The 20,211-nt window shown below is 39.7% G+C and overlaps 1 protein-coding gene across 1 annotated transcript in view; it reads left to right on the top strand.

The window, feature by feature from the left end:
* KIF26A (kinesin family member 26A) overlaps positions 1–20,211 on the top strand; it is a 99,589-nt gene that overhangs the window by 47,127 nt on the left and 32,251 nt on the right. The window contains exon 4 of the mRNA XM_071557413.1: positions 3,407–3,573. Coding sequence (XP_071413514.1) covers positions 3,407–3,573 — 167 coding nt within the window. The remainder of the gene's footprint in view (positions 1–3,406; positions 3,574–20,211) is intronic.

Raw genomic sequence — 20,211 nt, 5'->3', positions numbered from 1 at the left:
CCTCTCAGCTGCAGTCTGGAGTCTTCTCTCTAGGCAGAGTTGCATGCTTGAAAAAGTCATGCAAAGTTACTTTCAGTCCTCCAGAGAACTATGTCTTCCTTACACGATCATGAGAAAAGGATGTGTTGCAATGAGGAAAGAACATGAAGTAATTTCTTCCTTTTTCTTTGGGCTGAAGTGCCCAGGTCCATTACTTGTCTTTAGTGTTCTTGCCTCAGGGCAAATGTCCTGGAACTAGCAATTTCCTCATACCTGAGTCCTCCTCATCATCTGAGAGATGTAGTTGTCTCAGGGATAGCTGAACAGGGCTGTGCTGGAAAATCCTGTGACTTTGGATTGGGCAAGCAGTCCTTGAAACGAGTCCTAAACTTGGAAGAACTTTGGTGTTTATTCAGCTTCTCATGCAGCAAAACTGATGTTACCTCTGTGTTTAAGAATACAAATTGCGTAGTTCAAGACAATGATTATCTTCTGCAGTAGTTTTCTGATTATTTTATTGTGCATTTCTTCACTGTTTACAAGAATCAGTGCTTCTGCCTTGGTTTCCCCTCATCCTCCTTTCATTAATGCACAGAACTGAGAATAAACTTCCCGATTTATCCAGAAATTACAGCTTGAGTTTTCAAATGTGCCTAGTGTGGGAATGGCAATTTACAGACATCCAACTTAGATATGTTGTTCTGGAAAGTATATTAACTATCTGCTATCTGAAATATCAGATTTGATTTGGATATTTCAAGTTACATGCCTATTATGTCCAAAATAATTGGTCTCAGAAATACAGGCTTCTAAGTTCACATAGAAATAAAAAAGTGGTGTAAAAGGAATGTGTGTTATACATTGATTGTATTTTTGTTAAGTGTGAATAGCCTTTCCAGGAATTAATCTATTAAGAGATTCCATTAGTTCTTACAAGTCTCCTACACTTTAAAATTCAGTGACATTTCATACTAAGTCTACAGATTTCATGTTCAGCTTTAGATCATGCCATCATTTAGATTATGCATTAGTAACTGTGATTGGTTAGAAATACACTGCTGCTTCTGCCTTTTTTTTTCCCAAAATTTTGCTTAAATGTGATTTTCTTTGCTTCAAGGTCCATTGTCTAATATAGGCCCTGTTGGAAATCAGTGGAAAAATATCTTGGGACCTAGTCTTGAGCCTGTAATTTTTCATCTGAGACAACAGTTTATGTGACAGAGAGCTATGGTTGTATTCCTAACAGAATGTGGAGGGGTAATCAGACACTAATGTGACAGTGTCTGTCACAGTGGTTACTGGTTGGGTGCTATTCTCTTGCTGGCCATCCTGATGTGCCAGTTTTTAAACTCCATGTACTGGCTTCAGAATTTCTGGTGTGGATATTTTAAGTCTGCAAATTGCTAAATCCGGTTATTTTTGTGTCAGTTCATGTAACTCTGAAGTTCAGATACCACAATGGATTTTACCCATCTACATGTTTTATCCCATCCCATATACTTTCTGTAGCTGGTATAGGTCAAGACCACACATTTGTTGCTTCAGTGCATTAATGATCAAATACCTGATTTATTGACCCCCTCAAGGTTCATTACTCCATCACTTAGTTATAAACAATTACCCACATGAGTGGATCTGATCCTTTTCCAAGCATCTCTGTTCCTGTCTGTCATTGTCAGTAGATCATGCATGGGACAGACAAACTCCTTTTTTAAAGGATGTTTTCCTGCCATACCATTTCTATGTGCCAGTCTTGATCTCTAGCAGTGCTTGGTCTCTGTCTTTCTGCCTACATCACTAAGAAATCTGATCTTATGAGACTTCTGTCTTACAAACCTGAAGGGTTTTGTAGAGGATTGTTCAAAGTTTCCAGTTTGGCGTCTAGCATGAGTAGCTTTGTGAGGATTAAGTTAATCTTCATGAATAATGTTCTGTGTCTCAGCCTCAGATGTCTCAGGTGAGCTCTATAAAAGTACTTTTTTTTTTGTGTAGCACACTATGGTAGAGCATTAGTCAGCCACTCTATGATACTGATAATAGTACTAATCTTTAAAGAGCAGACATTAAAAAGAGCTGGGTACATTTCTTCTTGTTGACTTTGCTGGGAACTGGGAATTCAGCACTCAGTCTAAAGGAATGAGTCCAGAGGAGACTCCAGACAGCTTTTTGTGCACCTGTTGAGCACTGCTTGGTTGGCAGTTTTCTTTTACTTGGTACTTAATAACCAGGTTTCCTCAGTTCTCATGAGAAAATCTCTATTTGTGTTGTTGGTGTATGAGAAAATTGAGGGTGTGTATCTAACTGGGAGAGTCCTATTACCATGTCTGCATATCCAGAGTTGTAAAACATGATCTATGGCAGCTCAAAATTTAAAATTTGGTGGCATCTCAGGAAGTACCTAATTGCATTTGTGCTTCATTACAAAGCTGTCTCCTTTCCTGGAATTTATTTTAGCTAATTAGTTGGAAATGTCAAAGTAGTATTTCAGATGACAAAAACATCATATATTATCATACATGAAGCAATTAACTTTTTTGACAAATATTTATTGTGGTGTCGTCTTTAATTAAATCTTAAGAACTCCTAGACATAGAGCAGGTTCTTCCAAAAAGGAAGCATCCCAGCACTGTCAGTGAGCCTTTGACTGATGGGGCTTAATTGAACTCTGTACTTGAAAGAGTTGATGGCCTAAACATGAAGATGTAGACTGACACAATTTCAAAATACAGATGTCTGATATTTGGCAAAATCTCAAAACAATCACCTCCCTTCCAAACTCTGTCTCAGACACTGCAGATGCATTATGCTGGAGAAGATTCATCTCCAGTTGCTCCTGTTCTTCCACTAAAACTATTTGCAGGAGAAAAAAGTGTTGTGTACTTGTGCTGCTAAGATAAATAATTCTGAAAAGCAGAGTAGTATATATGTTTTTTAAAAAAATCAATTTTTTTTTTATTTAGCTCTTGGGGTTATTCATGTGGAAACATGTTACAAATGTGACTATTTGGTCAGTTCCTCTTAGCCAGATAGGTCTTGTAGATGAAGTGCCACTGAGAAAAAATTTCTGACAGTTACAACTGAACCACATAATCAGTTCTGCCAGGTCCCAAATAACACTGTAAAACAAAAGGGTTCTGCTTATTGTTTTCCATTTCTTCATGCCTGTCAAACTATTTAACTGTGCATTACCCATCACAAAGGTTCTCTGTGCTTTTCTGCTCCTCTGCTGCAGTCATGGTGTTTACATTCTCTGTTACCGGACCTACCATGGCACCTTTGTCCTGTTGTATCACTCCTCAGCTGCTGCTGGTCTTCGCCTTCTCCCTTGCAAGAACCCTCTCTGGAAGTGCTGCATGAGATTTTCCCTATCATGGCCATGTATTAACTTGTACTAACCTGTACATATGGTTCTATTTTTTTTTTTCAGGCAGAAACAGCACCAGAAAGTAGCCAAGATGTTCCCAGTGTTCAGATCAGCTCAGGGCAGAACAACTCCGACCCCTCGGGAGCAGGAGGCATGGCAGCCTCCCAAAGTGTGGTGGCTCCAGCCGGGGTCTCGGCAGGTACCTCAGCTGCAGCTTCGTTCTTCATAAGGTAGTTTTTCACCTTTCTGGTTTCCGTAACTGCTCATGGGTCTTCAAACAATTGTGAAATGCTGTAGAATCTTTGCCAGGGTAGAATGTGTAGTGTGTGGTGCTAGTTGCTGAGAGGTGGAGTTGGTCACCTGGTTATGACTGTGACTTTCTGGCCCTGTTTCTCTCTCTGGAGATCTCAGGAGGAACTTATATTGACTAAAATCCAAGAAAACATGTGTTGGGCTTTGTCTAGTCCTTAATGGCCATTTCTACCATAAGTCTGTTATTCTGTAGGTTTCCTTGGGGCTAGCTGAAGTAACAAGTTTTTTTCACTCAGATCTGAGTAAAAAAAGTTGGACACAGCCTATATGTCCAAATGAAAGTTTTGCAATAATTAGTGGCAACAGTCAAAACAGTTTGAGATATTTTTTTTTTTACCAGCAGCCAAGAACAATCTTTTTCTTTCATTCCTTCGTCTTAAAACAAAAATGATATGTTAGTTGTGTTTGCATGTTTGTTGTAATTAGCAATGTTGATTAAATGCAATACGCTGTCAAGCAGATGGTATTTCAAACAACAAAATTCAGGGCTTTGTACTTACATTCCAACTCCTTTTTAATTCAGAACTGAACATATTTTCAGACAATATTGAAAAACGTATGTCTGTGAATGGCAGTAAAGTCAAATTTATGCACGGACTGAGACTACTTCCTATCATTTAATCACAATGGTAATTGTGTTGTTTCTTTTCATTGGTCTTTGATATGTTTTGTACCATTAAGTAAATGATGTTTACTATAAGTTACAACCTGACTTCAGAAGGAGTTCAACTTCCCAAGTTTTGGTTTTTTAGAAAAGTACAGTACAATGAGCCTTAAGTCTTAAATGCCTACATATCACATTTGTCGTACACGAGAGGTTAGAAAGTGACTGCCCCAAGAGTGCTCTGGGTAAGTTAGTGATTTGTTTCTTTGCTGCAAGGTTGAAGTCAACACAGCAAATGGCTGCCTAGAGAGGATGATTGGTTTAATTTAAAGATAGGTGTCTGAAATCAGTGGGAGTGGAAAGGAAAAGGTCAGGCATCTCTTTTCTTGTTTAGTTACCTTGGAACTGAGAGAAAGAAATCTGTGCCTAGTAGTCTGAAGTAGGACCCAAAGTCTTTTCTCCCATTGGTTTTGTCAGTGGGCAGTAAAACTCAGTTCCGTTTTTATTGTGAAGAGATTATCATTGGCTTGATTCAAACATTGTTGAAGTCAGCAGCAAGACTGCAAATGACATCATTGTGCTGTGGATCAGGCCCTAATTGCTTCTCATGAATCTGTCTTTGCCTCAAGTGAATCAGAGTTTTATAGCTTTAGCAGCTAAATGTTAGCTAAAACATTTTAAAAAACCATTAGTACATTGCTTATTCCCTAACCATGTTTCCTCTCTTCAAAATTTTTTCTCTTCAATTTTTTAACCAAAGAATGAAGCTGGTTGAAATTTTTGGTGCACAAAGAACTTCTGTTTCTTTTTCTGTTGTTGTTGAAACACAAAAAAATCTCACAAAGGCTGGGAGAGAGAAATCAATTATTGATCCCTGGCAGTCATAAATGTCTTGAGCAGGTCCTCGATGGATACTGTTGCATAGTCCTGGCCAGGCTGCTCTCCCACATAGGCATTACCCTCGGGAGTGGCTGCCTCTCCCCACTGCTCCTTGTCTTCTGACTCCTCCTGCCCTTAGGACCTTTATGGATCAAAGTTCCCACACTGAGTCTTCCTCACACCCTCAGGCTGTACAGTCCTCAGCAGGAGGGGAGAGGAAGAGGAGGAAATCTTCAAGGATGAGTGAGTCACTACAGATGCTGGGAGAAATGTCTTATCCAAGGACCATAAGTATTAGAATATCAACAGTTTGGAGGTTTTTTTCCACAATTGGTGGGCTGTGAGGCTTCTTTGCTTCAGCCTTTAGAGTACTGTCTGCTTCCCTTCACACCATCCAGCACTGAGCATGTTGAAGAAGAAGGTCAGCCTTGCCTTTGGATCCTTTACAGCAGCATCTACTCCTCTCTCCTTCATCTCTCTGTTCAGCTAATCCTCTCTCAGGAGGCATCTGGAGATGAAAGAGGAGTCATGGCAGTAGTGTTGTACTGTAGTCCCTGTTCATTATATTCGCTGATTTTTTCCTTGCTGTGTTTCACTCCTCAGCCACTTAAATTCAAAACTTCATAGTAAGGCCAGTGTGTTACACATAGTTTGCCGAGTCTGGCACGTTTTGTTCTTGTTCCCTACTAGAATAAATGCAGTTAATATATTGATAATCATACAGACACACACACACACATATATATATTTTCTTTGCAAATCATTGACCTCTCTTTGACCAAGTCTGCTGAGAACCCTCATCTTTTTACATAAACCTTTTGTAAAAGGAGTTCTGGTTGAAACTTAGGCTAGTGATAAGGGCTGTTTTGCCCTAGAAATAGAGTAGCTAGGTAAAAATATTGATACATATTAATGTTCAGTGTAATTGAGTGCAGAGTTAGTTACTGTGAAATACAAAGCCTTCATAGGATGTTTGTGGAAACTGCATCTCTGATTTCCTGAGCCACGGTGACACCAGATGTGGATTTTTTTTTTTAACATGGATCAAGTGTTCCAATCTGATTCTTCATGAGACAGCATTAACTGTGTTTGTACAGCACAATTAACTTTTGGATTGTGACATGGTTTCCTGGCAGCATATAAAGTCTTTTTCACATTAAAACTGTAGTCTCTGTTGGGGAAAATAACAGTTTTACACTCTTGCTTGTGGACTGTCTCATGCCTGGAAAGGGGTATCTGTGCAGGATTTTTTTCTGTTGGTAGCTTTGTTTTTTACTCCAGTTTGTTCCTTGATGAGAGTCAGAGATTTTTGTTTGTAAGGTCATAAATTCAAAAGACAGTACAGAGAGGTCATGTTCTCACCTGGAAAATAGCAACTAAGAGCTGCAGCACAAATTTTACCTGGTGATAAGAGGTACCCATGGTTAAAATTAGTATCTTTCAGGTATTCTTTACAATGAATGCATTGATTTTGTTAAGCATATGTGCAGCCCGAATCTACATATTCATCCAAAGCTCTTTTTCATTTGAATGTCATATTTAATTTCTTCAAGCTTAATTATCTTCTGCATAAAAAAAGTATTTTATTCATTACCAAGAAATGCAGAGAAGTGCTAAGTATTCAAAATCAAAGCCAAATATTAAAGACAGCAGACAGAAGCGTATTAAGAAATTAAATCAGTTTTAAGCTTTTTTCCACCCTGTGATCTGTCACAGAAGGAGGAAAGCTTTGATTAACATCTAACTGTGTCACGCAAGCAAATTGCCAGACATTACTCAGTGGTTGTGTTACTGAAGGACCAGAGGATTTAGAAGGAAATGGAGCTTCTCACTAGGTCACTGACAGAATAAGAAAGCCAGAGCAAAAAGCACAGCTTATGCTCATGGATGACTGTGAAGAGACTCCCAGTTTACCCTTACAATTCAAGAGAAGTTTATTTGCATTCTTCAGATTTAAGAAGAATGCACCTGGGCTTTGTCCCTTGGTGTGACATGAACTGTGCCTTGCCTAGTGCTCCACACTTTATACCTCTTTCCAGGTGTTTTGGGTTTTTTTTGTGTATAAGGATCCTGAACAAACTTTATATTACTAAGTGAAAATATGTGAGGGTTGTAGGGCTCTTCTGTGGGCCATGCTTGCAACTAAGTAAATATTGGCATATTTTATTATAAAGCTGAAATAAGCTCTCGGGTTTCTGTGTCACCTGGACACCTGGGAAAGGGAGGAATGGTGTTTCCAAAACCAGGCAGGAGAAGGGCAGTAAGGAGGAGAAAGGGCATGCACTTGGGAAGAGTTTAATGGGATATCTCACAAAAAAGAAACTACCACTCCATTGGGAGGAGAATGAAGACCCCCAATAAATTGAAGCTGTCACCATTAACGTGCCATTTCCACCTGTGGGGGTTTGGTGGCAGTGGTGGCAACAGGACCTGTGCTGCTGGGCCGGGTACTGGCTCTGGGTGAGACTATGGGGACCTGCCCCAGTGCTCAAGCTGGAAGGAAGGTTTGAACAGTGACAGGGCAGCTGCAAGGAATCAAAGCCGTTTGGAAGAAAATACATACCAAAGCAAGCAACGCTGAGCAGTGTTGAGCAGAAAACAAATTGTATTAAGTCCCTCTTCTAAAATTTTCATGTTCTTTGATGTTGAGTTGTTAATCTTTTCCAACTGGTTTGGTCACAGTGTTGCACTTGCTGCTGTTGGACTGTTGCATTTGAAGCCGGGATATATCTTTATAGTTGCAGGTACTTTCCCTTGTATCTGCCTGCTTTTGCTTGACAAATTAGTCTTCCAAACATATAGCACTCACTAAGCACTCACTGGTTTTCGGGTTTCTAAATTATTTGCAATGTTGCTGGGCTTTGTTAGATGAAAACCATTTAAATTAATAAATGTGGAAAGTCATGGCGGTGAATCACAGCCATTATCTTGCCACTCTTCCTGCGTGTTTGGGAAAACTGTGTCAATTTAGACATGATATAAAACATTGCACATGGCATGCTTTTTGCAAGCAGCTTTTCTTAACAGAATATACAATCTCTAAGTAATGTAATTGAACATCTGAAGAGTTAAAATAAGCATAGTTGTCTTTTTCTAGAGTCAGGATATTCCATCATATTTTAATGCCTGTGAGTTTGGATTAAAAAATCTAATTATTCACTAATGAGCAGTAATGGTACATATAAACTAAGGGTCACTATCCTATTACAGGCACCTGATGGTTCACTGATAAGCATTTGGTCATTAGATTGACCATAAAATATAGTCAATAATTGAGGTTACTCATAGAGCAGACACCTTATCAGCTTTAGGCATGGTGGGACAGCTTGTCAGTACTCTGTGTCCTGATTGTGCTGTGACTGAGCATATGATTAGGGTATTGAAGCAGTCTGTATCTAATGAAACTGCAGGAAAGGCATAGCAATATTAGCACAACCACTAAATGACTAATGCATTTTTGTTCCAAGCCTTAGACACTTCAATTAGTTCCAATAAACTCTGATCTAGTGTAGTGGTAGGCAGAGAATTCAGATATTTTGTGTACAAGCTTTCATTACACTAGTCAAAATTTGTAACATTTAGGGGACAGATGAAATCTGTGTGGCTTTGAATGAAAAATGGTGGAAATAATAAAGGCTGTCGTTAAGGTTTTTACTTCATTTTTTTTTTTAGTTTTACTTTTGCATTTTTAAAATTTAGAATACAGAGGCAATGCCTAGTGCCTGATTTAAAAGATGAAGCTGATAGCAGCAAATTAGATGTCTAAATTTTGCTTTAAGATCCCTTCATGCAGTTCATGTAGGCTTGTGCATGTAGATCTAGACTTAGAATATGTTCCTTAGCATTTTGTACCATATGGAGCATTAGTCAAATAGTCTTGTCTTGAAAGCTTTTGTAGAGATATTGATTTTACTGTGCTTCAAACTGTTGCTGAGAAAATAACCTCAGAACCTATGCTTTTATGATTGTTTTTTCCATGAGGATGCCTTAACTTTCATAAATTATTTAATATGGTGAAGGGTTGCAAAATGCCTTTTGTCTTTCTGAACTGCTGTTCAGGCTTCTGTGATGCGACCTTGGAAAGTAACCATAGAAACATATTAAAAGCATCAACTGAAAATCAGTAGTTCAGTTTGACAGTGATGCAAATTCTGTGAAAGAAGATTATGATGTATTAGGAACATTTGAGGCATATATTACTGCTAACCTGTTAAACCTGATTATTCCATGACTATCAGTACTTTCAGAGTTTAATGCAGGGGAAAACAGAGGGGAAAAAAAGAAACATACTTTTTTTTTCAAGTTGCCATGTTAAAATGTTTCTAGGTAAATCACTGCAGCCTGTCATTCTCTGTCCTGTTAAAAGCAAAAGTTATATTTCTGCTAAGCTCATAATGTATTTCACAGTTCTCTGTATTTAAGAGCTGTAAACTTTTGCCCAGCGCCCTGCTGGGTTGCCCTGGTATCCTGTCTTTGTGCAAAGCTGGCACGAATTAAATCTCTTTGACAGCTAAAGTGGATAACTGGGTTATGAATAAGTAGTAGTTCACCAAAAGGTGAAGGAAACATACGATTCAGTGGATCCTGAGTTAGAGATTTTTGTGCTGACCTGTGGTAGTTAAGCTAGTCTGTGAGGCTGAAACAGAAGTGCTTGCTACAGTTGCAGGTAACCATAGTAAGTTCTTGATGAATCATGGGTCAAGGAAAGATGTGGAATCACTTGTTAAAGCTTCCTCAGTAAGCATTAACCCACACCCAGAAAATCCTGTGTTGAGGTGATGTGGGAAAATATTGTTTGAACTGGTTACATAGGAAAGTGGGGTACCAGCTCTTGCCAATTAAGGCTGGTTTGTGGGCAGATTTATCCAAAAGCCACACAAGGTTTATCCCTGCTTTGCAGTGTCGTAGAAGCATCAGGAGCTGCAGGCCTCCTCAGGGACGTGATTGCTCGCTGACATTAATGCAGCCCAACAGCCTCTCAGATCTTCTTTGTTAAATGCTCCACAATGCCCCACTTTCTCTTGCTACTATTTGGTCACTGGACAGGAAAGGTGGCTGAGAAATTTGCAGCTTATGAGGAGAACTGTGGATGTGCAGAGGAAGTGGAGCACCCAGCTGTTTTGGGGGCAACCAGACACATATTTAGATAAATAATTATTCTTTTCCCCTTAATGACTCCCCACTCTGGAATTAGTGGGCTTGAGCAGCTGGGCCTCTGCAGTGTCCTCCCCACTGCATGGGCCTGGAGAGGGGGATGCCTTCCTGTCCCCTTTTTCCTCTCTGCATGAGACTGGGAGAGCAAGAAAGCCCTTGTTCAGATGGAGAGGGTGCGGGTGTCAGTAAAGGGCTTGCCTTGTCTTGCTGGTGCCATGCCCTGGCTGCTGGAATGTGGTTGCTAGAGAGCAAACATGACCTGCGCGTAGCACAGTGCTGTGTGGGGACAGGAGATGGGGCAGGGTGTGCGGCATTGTGCAGTATCTTGTATCAACTCAGGGCAGCTTAAGCTTTCCTAGTTGCTGTGGCAGCATAATACTGCCTGTAATTAAGGACAAACAAAGAGTGTATGCTTTAGGTATATCCCATTTCACATTAGCCCATTAGGAGGATAAATTAGGGGATAAGCCTGAATTTAGTAGACTTTGTTCTTGGGAACACAAATGACTCTTAGGACAGCGTGTTTAACAGCGGAACATCATTGCTGGTATCCTTGCTAATACAGCATCATACATTTACACAGTGCATTATCAGTGTATGGTTGGCCAGACCCCCTGCTGTGAAGAGCTCATCTATGATGACTGAAGGATTGATGCAGCAAACAGGGATGAGACACAGAGCTGTAGCTCAGCAAAGGCAGGAGGTAAAAAATTGGAGTGCCTGAGAGGAGAGGGAAGGTAGAGTTTGGACATCAGTGCTGCTGAGTTAGAACACTACTGAAAGCATGAAAAATGTCCCAAAGGCCAACAGATTTGCGATTGGGGTATGCCAGTTGATTTAGCGGGGCAGGCACTGAGTAATCAGCCAGGCTGGAGAGTGCATGGTGAGGATTCTAGAGAGCCTCAGAGAGAACTTTGTGGTGACCAGTTGAAGCAGCACTGTGCATCTGTGAGTCATTGCCTTGCAAGATGAAGCTTCCCTGTACAGAATGTTAGAGATCGTGGTATGAACCAAGGAGAGATCAAGCAAGGCATCAGTGTCAGGGAGTTATTTGGAAGGAGAAACCTCACTTGGATAGCATGGGCTGTAGGACTTGTGTGAGAGGAGATTGGACTATGCAGGAGGTGGCAGAATGAAAAAAAGAGGAAACCTGGTGCTGAACGGTTTGGCAGGAAATATGAAAAGGAGGAGAGAGGGAAAGAGGGGAATCTAGTAATGGGGGAGCTTCATGATGGTCATGATTTTGGAGAGGACGTTCTAGGTCTTCAGCTTCATAGCAAGAGCAGAATTGGGGCATGACAAAGCACTTGCAGTGTTTTCTGCTGACCAGATGCCTTAAAGACCTTTATCGTGTGAGGCTACGTCTGAGGAGGACTGATTTTTGTCAGCTCTGAATGCCTTGATGGATGATAATACAAGAGGTTCTGAAGCACCAGCGGCAGCCATTCCAGATATGGTGACTTTTTGAGGTGCTGTAAGTGGTTCAGTATATATACAGGTTGCAATGGTTGGGTCTTGGATTAGCTGTGTATTCTGAGACATCCTTGATGCCCTTGAGGAAGGGCAAAGAACAATAACTTAATACAGATGTGCCCACAGGTATGCCAGAGGGGATAATCTGTGCCTTAAGAGCTACCCAAGTTTGAATATTTTTGTAGGTGTCAATGTCAGTCAGTGAATTTTAAACTAGGGAAAAGTGTGAAGTACCTGACTGGAGTCATGCAGATATTTCTTCTTACTTTGTCCTGTCTTGTATGGTATGCTTGCCTGGACTTCATATTTTCCCCTTTACTTTTAGGATTTTTATATGATCCTTTCTATATTTTCTCTTTCCTCCCTAGCTGAACACGCTTGATTATTCTGTTTTCCTGAATATATGGAATCTTGCTGTTGTCTAGCTACCAGAGTCTCTCTTTCCGTTTGGCTTTTTCCCTTCTTTCTGCCCTTCCTAGCTTGTCAAGAGGAGCACTTCTCCTGCCTCCCCCTCACCCCAGCCCTCCCAGTCTGCCTGCTTTTTTGGTTCCTGGACTCCTGAATACCAGCGCTTGCTCTGACTCCGTTATTTGGGGCTCCTCCGCTTGGCAGCAGTGGCAGCTGCACTGGTGGTTTTGCTGCAGTGGGAACGGAGCATTCCATAGGTAAAATGATAATGGTTACTTTCCTGTGGGGATGTAATTTGACAGTTTGCACCTGTTTTACAACTTTATTAGTGAATTTCAGACTCTTCCAATAACATATTTAACTATTTTAATATGTTGTTAAGACAGACATTTAGCAGGTGAATAGTTAAATCAGACTGATAGTTAATTGAATATTTAGTTCTCATGGCTAACTTGCATTCACTCTAACACTAAGTTTGTGGTGTGCAGGATGTGGTTTGCAGGACAGATGGACTTTGAAGTGACACTTTCTGTATTCTGAGCAAGACTGCTTTGCTTGCTTGTGCTTGTGGCAAAATAAGACATCCCCATTATCATTTATAACAAAAATGAAATGTCAAGCCAAAATAATGCACTAGCACTATAGGTGCAGTGGTTGATCTACTGCAGGATTACTCTGAATGTACTTTTAAATTCTCTATGAAATACCATTGAATTTTGGCTTTCTAAAACTTCCTTCATCTTTCCTGCTGGAGGATGGAAGATGTTTCTTTTGGCAGGACATTTCAAAAAGCTTAGCCAATACCTCACTCTACAGCAGTTAGTGCTACTCTTGGGGTTGTTTTCTGCTTTGCTGGGCTTTTTGTGTCCACAGTGATAGAGCTCACTTATTAAGAAGCACTGGCCTATAGAGTTTTTACTGGGAGGAAATGACTCAGTGGAAGCTAATCAGCATTAAATGAATCTAATCTAAGTGTTATTAGTAAAGCTTGTTGGAGTTCAGGTTAAGCTTTAGAATATCCTTTGATACTGTGCCTGGAGCAGGTCTTCAGGAGTCATTATTTTCTACTGAAATTTGAAGTTATCATCTTTGGGTCAGAAATAGTCAAATTTCTCCATCTGCACAGATGGAAGAACACGCATCTCAAATTTTCCTGCTAAGTGCTGTTTTAAATGGTGCTGTAATTTCAGCCCATTATACCTCTGAGAAATACGACTTCAGAAGTGATGTCAGTTAAATAAATCATAGAAACCCTGGGCTTAGAAGCCTGTGTGTCCCTCCTCTGTTTAAAAATAGTCATTGTGTGAGCACATGACTTCTGTACTTGGGTGATTTCCACTGCATCATTTAGTGCTGTCAGTGACCATTTAACTCAATAACAGTAGGAATAAGTAAATGCTCCCCTGAGAAGTTATTTGCCTGGCAGTATAGGTGTCAAGACTTTGACTAAGCATCTGAAATAAAACCCAGCTGAAGCTGGAATGGATCCTCTGTGGATTTTCTAGATGTGCAATCAAAAATGGAAGTGAGGGAGCTGAAATTGATGAGAAAGATATGCCTGTGGGCATAGTGCATTGGGGCAAAAGAAGAAAACTTGAAAATGTAACCCACCCCAGAGCTTTAATGGTAAAGGAGGCATTACAGTCACAGATGCTCACTTGTATTCAGGCTGCTATATGCAATCAGGAATGTGAAAATACTGAATTTTCCTCCATTTTAGTCTTCTTTCCTATCAGATACTTGTCTGAAATCTAGTGCTTCAGATGAACCTTGTTAGCAATGTCATGTATTTTTCTTTCATCTTTTCCACTTGCAAGTGCATCTATTGCTTCCCTGGAGCAGCCTGAATGAGCAGAATGTTTTTGCATTTCATAGTAGATTGTTTTTGATGAATAGCATGGAGCGTAGTGTCTTTTGTAAAAAAAAAAACTATTGGCTTCTTTTTGTACACCAGGAACTGATACTACAGAGCAAAATTTTAAGTGATCTATTTAACTGATTAATAATGAACGACTAGTTAGCACTATTGTGTAAGTTTCATTACTTTGTAGTTTTAAAAGTGTCTTTATTACATTTTTTTAACAGAATACAAATGAGGCCAGAATTCTATTTTGCTCAACCTGACTGTTTCATGGGTCTGTCTCGCTGGTAAATAAGTCCAACATTTTTTGCCTAAGGAGTGTGCTTAGATTGATGTGGTTCTGCCTGCTTTAGATCAGTTAGCTCATGAAACAGAGCTGAAAATACTGCTGGTGTTCAGGTAGTTGTATTTTCAGTACATAGCTATGCAGTGTGCAGCTTGGGAACTGACATATTTCTATATTAGGTGTTGACAGTCTTGCTTACTTAAAGATTAACCTACACAGGTTTTCAGCAGTTTGTCATATGGTACAATTGTAAACAGTGAGTGTGGAAGTGCAGCAATATGTTCGTCTGCTCTTGCTTTGTTTAACATCATTAGTGAACAGAGCTGGAAATGGTATGTGGCAGGCTGCGGTGAATAGCTGATATTCTGATGTATGTGTACGTGTGTATATATATAAAGGTCAGTTCCTGCACACTGGTCCTGCCTGCTGAAGCAACGTTCTTTGGCCAGAAAAGTGTCTTAAATCTACAAGCTGAAGAGGATATGGAGCTGACATTACCCATGACAGTTTTATAGCAGCAACCTCAGAAGCTGCTGGTTTGGAAGGGCAGAAAAAATGGCTGAAGTGAAACTGTCAGCATTTGTGAGGATCTGCCCTTAGGTGTTTTGCAAATCTGGGGAAAAATTATGGAGAAGCATAATGAAAAATTCCTTCTTGGATTACTGTATCCAAGTTCCTTGAATGCTTGAACATGGGCTTGATTGGTTACTTCTGCTAAATTAGTAAACACATAGCTGAGAGGAGAGATCAGATCTTGGGTCTGTACAGCGTGAGGAAGCTCTTCCAATGTCAGGGGTACCATCCAGGTTCTTTTTAGCTTGTCATCATCTAGAGGTCTTTTTGAGTTTATCCCAAAGTGGCCTTGCCTGGCCTTTCTGTAGAGTGCCTGAATTCAGGTGAGCCTGATTATTTCTCCCTGATGCATGAAACCTTGATTCCATACTTTACAAAGTATGAAGTGAACTGAGTAGGGGGAGAGTTATAAGGATAGCCAGAAATCAAGGAAAACTGACCTGTGAGGAGACGCTGGAAGGACTGGAACTTTTTAATTTGTAAGACTGTGGTGTGGTAGAGGTTTTCATACAGGTAACAGCTGCTGCAGGAGAAGGAAATGACCTCCACTGCATGTCTCCTGGTGAGGTGGAGGGAAGATAAGGAATGAGAGACATGAGACGTGAATTTTCTAAGAGTAAGACTAGTTAAAAACTGGAATTGATTGCCTTAGGAGGCTATGGACTTGCTTTCACTGGAGATTTCTAAGTACAAATGGCAGAAATATATATTGGAATGTATTATGTAAAGTTCATCCTACCCTGAAGTATTGAGAAATTGTAGATAAAAATATCTTCTGGACTCATCTTCACCAATCAGCTGTGAGAAGATGATGTTCCTAATAAATAGCTGATTTTTATTTCTGCCTTGCTGATTTTAATAAGAGATATTAAGAGAAAATTAAGACGTTGAAGTGAAATTCAAGCCTGAATTGTAAGATTATGTGATGTGCAAGAGGCAAGGCATGAACTTAGTCTCATATTGGGGATTCTTATAATGTTGGTGTGGTAACATCTGGACAATATGAAATGTGGTTTGACATTTTGGAATATTTCAGAATAATGGGTTTCTGTTGCAACTTTATTACCATCCTCCTTTATGAAAGTGCCATTGTTTGAGGCTGTGCATTGTGATCCAGATGAACTGATTATTTATTGAGGAAGTTGAACTACAGAAATAAGGAACATTAATTGTTTGTTCTTCCTGACAGTGCTTCTCAGCAGCATTGCTGGGACAGCTAAGCAAACAAAGGTTTAGTGCTGTACTTGTGGAGGTACTAAGTGGGGAAAGCCTTTATATCCTCCTGGAGCTATATGTGCATCCCAGAAACCTCGTAACCTTGTTCTAGTGGGAGGAAGTGTAACCTAAAAGTGTTACGTATACTTTTTAAGTGGCTTCTTGGACAAAATTTACTGTAGGAATACAGATGGTGCCTATCCTTTTCAAACCTTCACAACAGATATAGACATTCCCAGTTTTGTCTTTAAAACTTTCGTTTTCTAAATCACATTTTATTTTCCAAGTTGAATGCTGGAATCAGATACCTTATTAATTTTTAATTTTGCTTAGGGTTTTGGGTAGCAGCTGCACTTTTTCATTGTACTACCTTTCTAATTTTAGAACCACAAATCAAACAGTAATAGCGATAAGAAAAATAATAATGCCAACCAAATTTATTCTGTGAGTTGCGGAAGGCTTGGGACAGAGCACTGGAGGGTGTATTGTAGGACATCCGTTTATTTATTATCTGTATTGATGAGTAATTAAGGAAACAATAACTGGAACTGCAGATACGATGATAGGTCGTGACTTTCCCACTGCTTCTTTTGGAGCTGGCTTGCAGTGGGAAAAGCTTGGCATATTGGTTATGTGGAGGGATAGATGCCTTGTTGGGCTGGGAACTGGGAAACTTTGGGAAAGCTTTGCTTTAGAGTAAACTGATTCTCAGTGTAAAACCTACATGAGGATAAAAACTGCTTCGGTGTTGTCTGTCAAGGTCAAACCAAAAGTCTTGAGTAAGCGTACTCTTGAGTAAACTCTGATGTTCAGCATATTTAAGTCTTGGACTGTACACATCTTTGGCCTTGACCCTTTCAGCGAAGCCCTTAAACATTCTCACAATCTGAATAATGATAGTGATCTCTGAAAGATAAGGCTGGCTAATAACACTAAAACTGTTAATATGTAATGAGTCAGGCTGAAATGAATATGCAGAAGTTTTCTGTTTTCTTGTCAGTGGATGTTAATAACGGGAAGCAGGACTCCCAGTTCTATTTCTGACTTGTGGCAGTTTGTCCATAAACCCATTACATCAGTTAAGCCCTCTGCATGTATCTAAGTTGACCCATTTCAAATATGCATCCCAGAGTATATTTCATATCCCTCTTCCCTCTGAAGCTTAATAAATTCCACAAAATGTTTAGCAAAAATTTTATAATTTTGCATAGTTATAAAAGTTTCAAATCTAATTTTCTTTTTCGTGGAGAAATTATGCCCAGAAGGAATGCTTTAGGGATGTAAATTGTGCTGTTTACGTTCACAGCTATAATGTACAGAACGTGTGCAGTGAGTATAAGCTAGAAGGAGCTTGCTGTACATCAGACTGTCTGAAATGTCATGCTAACTACATACGCAGAATTTAAAATAAAAAATGGTATGGTTCTTTCAGTGAGCAGGCTGTGTAGCTACTGTTGTTGCAGTCTTCTTCCCTAGATGCTGAGCATTATGCAACTGATCTGGCTGTGGTTTTCCTCACTGGTCTCATCCATGTGGCAGAAAACCCAGTAATCTGTAAATTGTGTGGGGAAAGGCACAGGTTAAAGACTGTTCCTTGTCATTTGATATTTGAGTGCCCCTGCATGTGCCATATATTAGTTTTATTTTCTACTGTGACACCTAGCTATGAGGAAAGAACTCTCCAGAGCATCTTAAAACACATCTTCTATTAAAGAGGGAAAGAGTTAAGCAAAATATAGACAGTAGATCTCACAGCTGGAGGTAAAAGTAATATACATGGATGTCTCTTATGCTCTAATTGGAAGAGAAGCTTAAGAGTATGGAGCTTAGTTTTCCTTGCAAGAATGTTTTATAGAAGAGTTCCTGTGAAGGGTGAATGGGGAAACTGAAGGTAGGTGGAAGGTATACAACTGTGTTGAAGTTGTGACAAAATGCTTGGCAAATGATTGGTAAAACAAATGACTGTAATGCTTAAGTTCTGCATAGTATTCTCTACACAGAAATTGATGCTGGAGAATGTCAGACAGCCCACTGTGGTGCTGAAGATGTATGTGAGGGCCTCTTGTGCAAGATTAAATTTGAAAACGAGAAGCAAACCTGGCAATGGGCATGGCACTCAGGCTCCTCCAGAAAGTGATCTGGTATGAGCCTGAATTCTGTCTTTCTGGTGCTAGGCAAAAAGAGCCCAGTTTAGGAGAGATTTGCCTGCTGTGTCTCCATGGAACAAATTTCTCCCGAGAAAAGGAATGCTGAAGAAAAGACACAACTTAAAACTTAGGTATAGATTCAGTAATGGGTTGTTGGGTACGCTCTGCAGAAAATCCAGCACTTGAGTGTTTCAGGATTGGCTCCATGTAAATACATCCTCTCATGAATTTTACTGAAGTAAAGAGATTTGTGAAGTTGGATTTTGTTTAATTTATTTGGGCCCATGTCCAGACCAGCTTGGCCTATATTTTGGCCTAATGACTACTTGGCTGGGATGCCACTGAATATATTTTTGGTTCTACAAGGAGTCCATAAAGATTGAGGAGTCTTTATGTTGAACTCTTTGCCTGGACAAGTCCAGGAGCCCAAGGAAAGCATTTGAAGTCTGCTGCCCAAGTGGCTTTTTATTAAAGAACTGACTGTGCTTTTTATAGAAGCTGAGGATGAAAATTACTTGAATTAATATTCAGAGTGTAAGGCTTGATAGTGATATTTGGTCTTGCCTAAATCACCCTATTCTTTCCATTAGATCCTCAACCATTCCCTTTTACAAAAAAACCCCAAACAACAAAATAATCCCCCAAACCCAGCAAGCTGTTTCATACTGCTGGTATAAGATGTCTGTGATGTTCCAGCTCTAGAAAAAACCTTGTTTTAATGTCAGACAAAGTCATTCTTGCATTCAAATAAAAGAATTTGTAATTAAGCTTTGTGATCTGTTACCTAACAAGAGATGCTTTTTAAGTGTGGACCACATACATCATTATTAGTGCAGTTGGCCTGTTGCCCATCAAAGCACTGGTTATTTTCTACAACACCTACTCCAGTTCCTCAACTTTCAGTTTCCTGTTATCTCATGTGGACCTCAGCAGTCCCTTTGCCAAATTTCTTAGTAAAACCATGGCACCCCAGACTCATAGGAAGAGGATTTATCAGCACTACAGCAGATAATTACTTTAGCTAGCATATGGCACTGTCCTTTGAACAGTGGAGATGCAGAAAGGTGGTGCATATTGTCAAAAGTGAACCACTTTGAAAGTTGTTCTGTTTAGTGTGGAAGTTAAGACAACTAGTAATGGATTCAGTATCTTATATCTGCTTATCAAAATGTCGCAGAAATGGGCTACTGAGGTATTTTGAGAGATGTTGTACTTCTAAAAAGTGGAATTTTATATTCCTTTGTATGCCTTTTTGGGTGCAGTTACTCATTGAGTGTTGATGCTTAGCTGCTTGAATACACAATTGCTGAGTAAATTTGTCCGCTGTATCTCATTCTTTTTCATGTATGTTTCCCAGAGGAGCTCCTTCAGCCAGATCTATTGCAGGAGTAATTATTTTCATCAGGATTTAATGTATATCTTGATTGCACTTTGAAGACATTCTCTTGAGGAATTTTTATAATTTCAACAAGGGATCATAGCATGTAAACAAGAAAATAAACATTATCTTTCATATTAATCAACAAGATGATTAAATAATAACCATAGTTGTTAATTGGTACTTGGAGATAGAGGCTAATGACTGTCTTGAGTTCCACAATGACAGTACCAACAGGTAGAGACTCTTTTCTGCACTGTAAAGCTGTATATAATTTAGGAGGCATTATGGTTTTAATGTGCAGCTGCAACCACAGTGAAGTTGTGCAACTGTGTGCCTGGTGTCCTATTTCAGGCATATGTTTTCATACTGAATGAAATATTAGCCAGGGGATTTGAGATATAGGCAGTTAAATCAGTTCTCATTGCCACCAAACCCCCAAGGTTCTGTATAAACCCATGCTTGTGGTATTTTGCTTCACTGTGGGATCTAGTTCCTGCTGGTTTCAGGATGCAGTGGGAGTCAAAAGCTGCTTCTTTCCTCAGAGGCAAAAGTCCAACTTGTTCCTCAAAAGACAG

This window comes from Pithys albifrons, chromosome 6, assembly GCF_047495875.1.
Source record: "Pithys albifrons albifrons isolate INPA30051 chromosome 6, PitAlb_v1, whole genome shotgun sequence".
NCBI lineage: Eukaryota > Metazoa > Chordata > Aves > Passeriformes > Thamnophilidae > Pithys > Pithys albifrons.
This window is presented reverse-complemented; position numbering and strand designations above follow the sequence as displayed.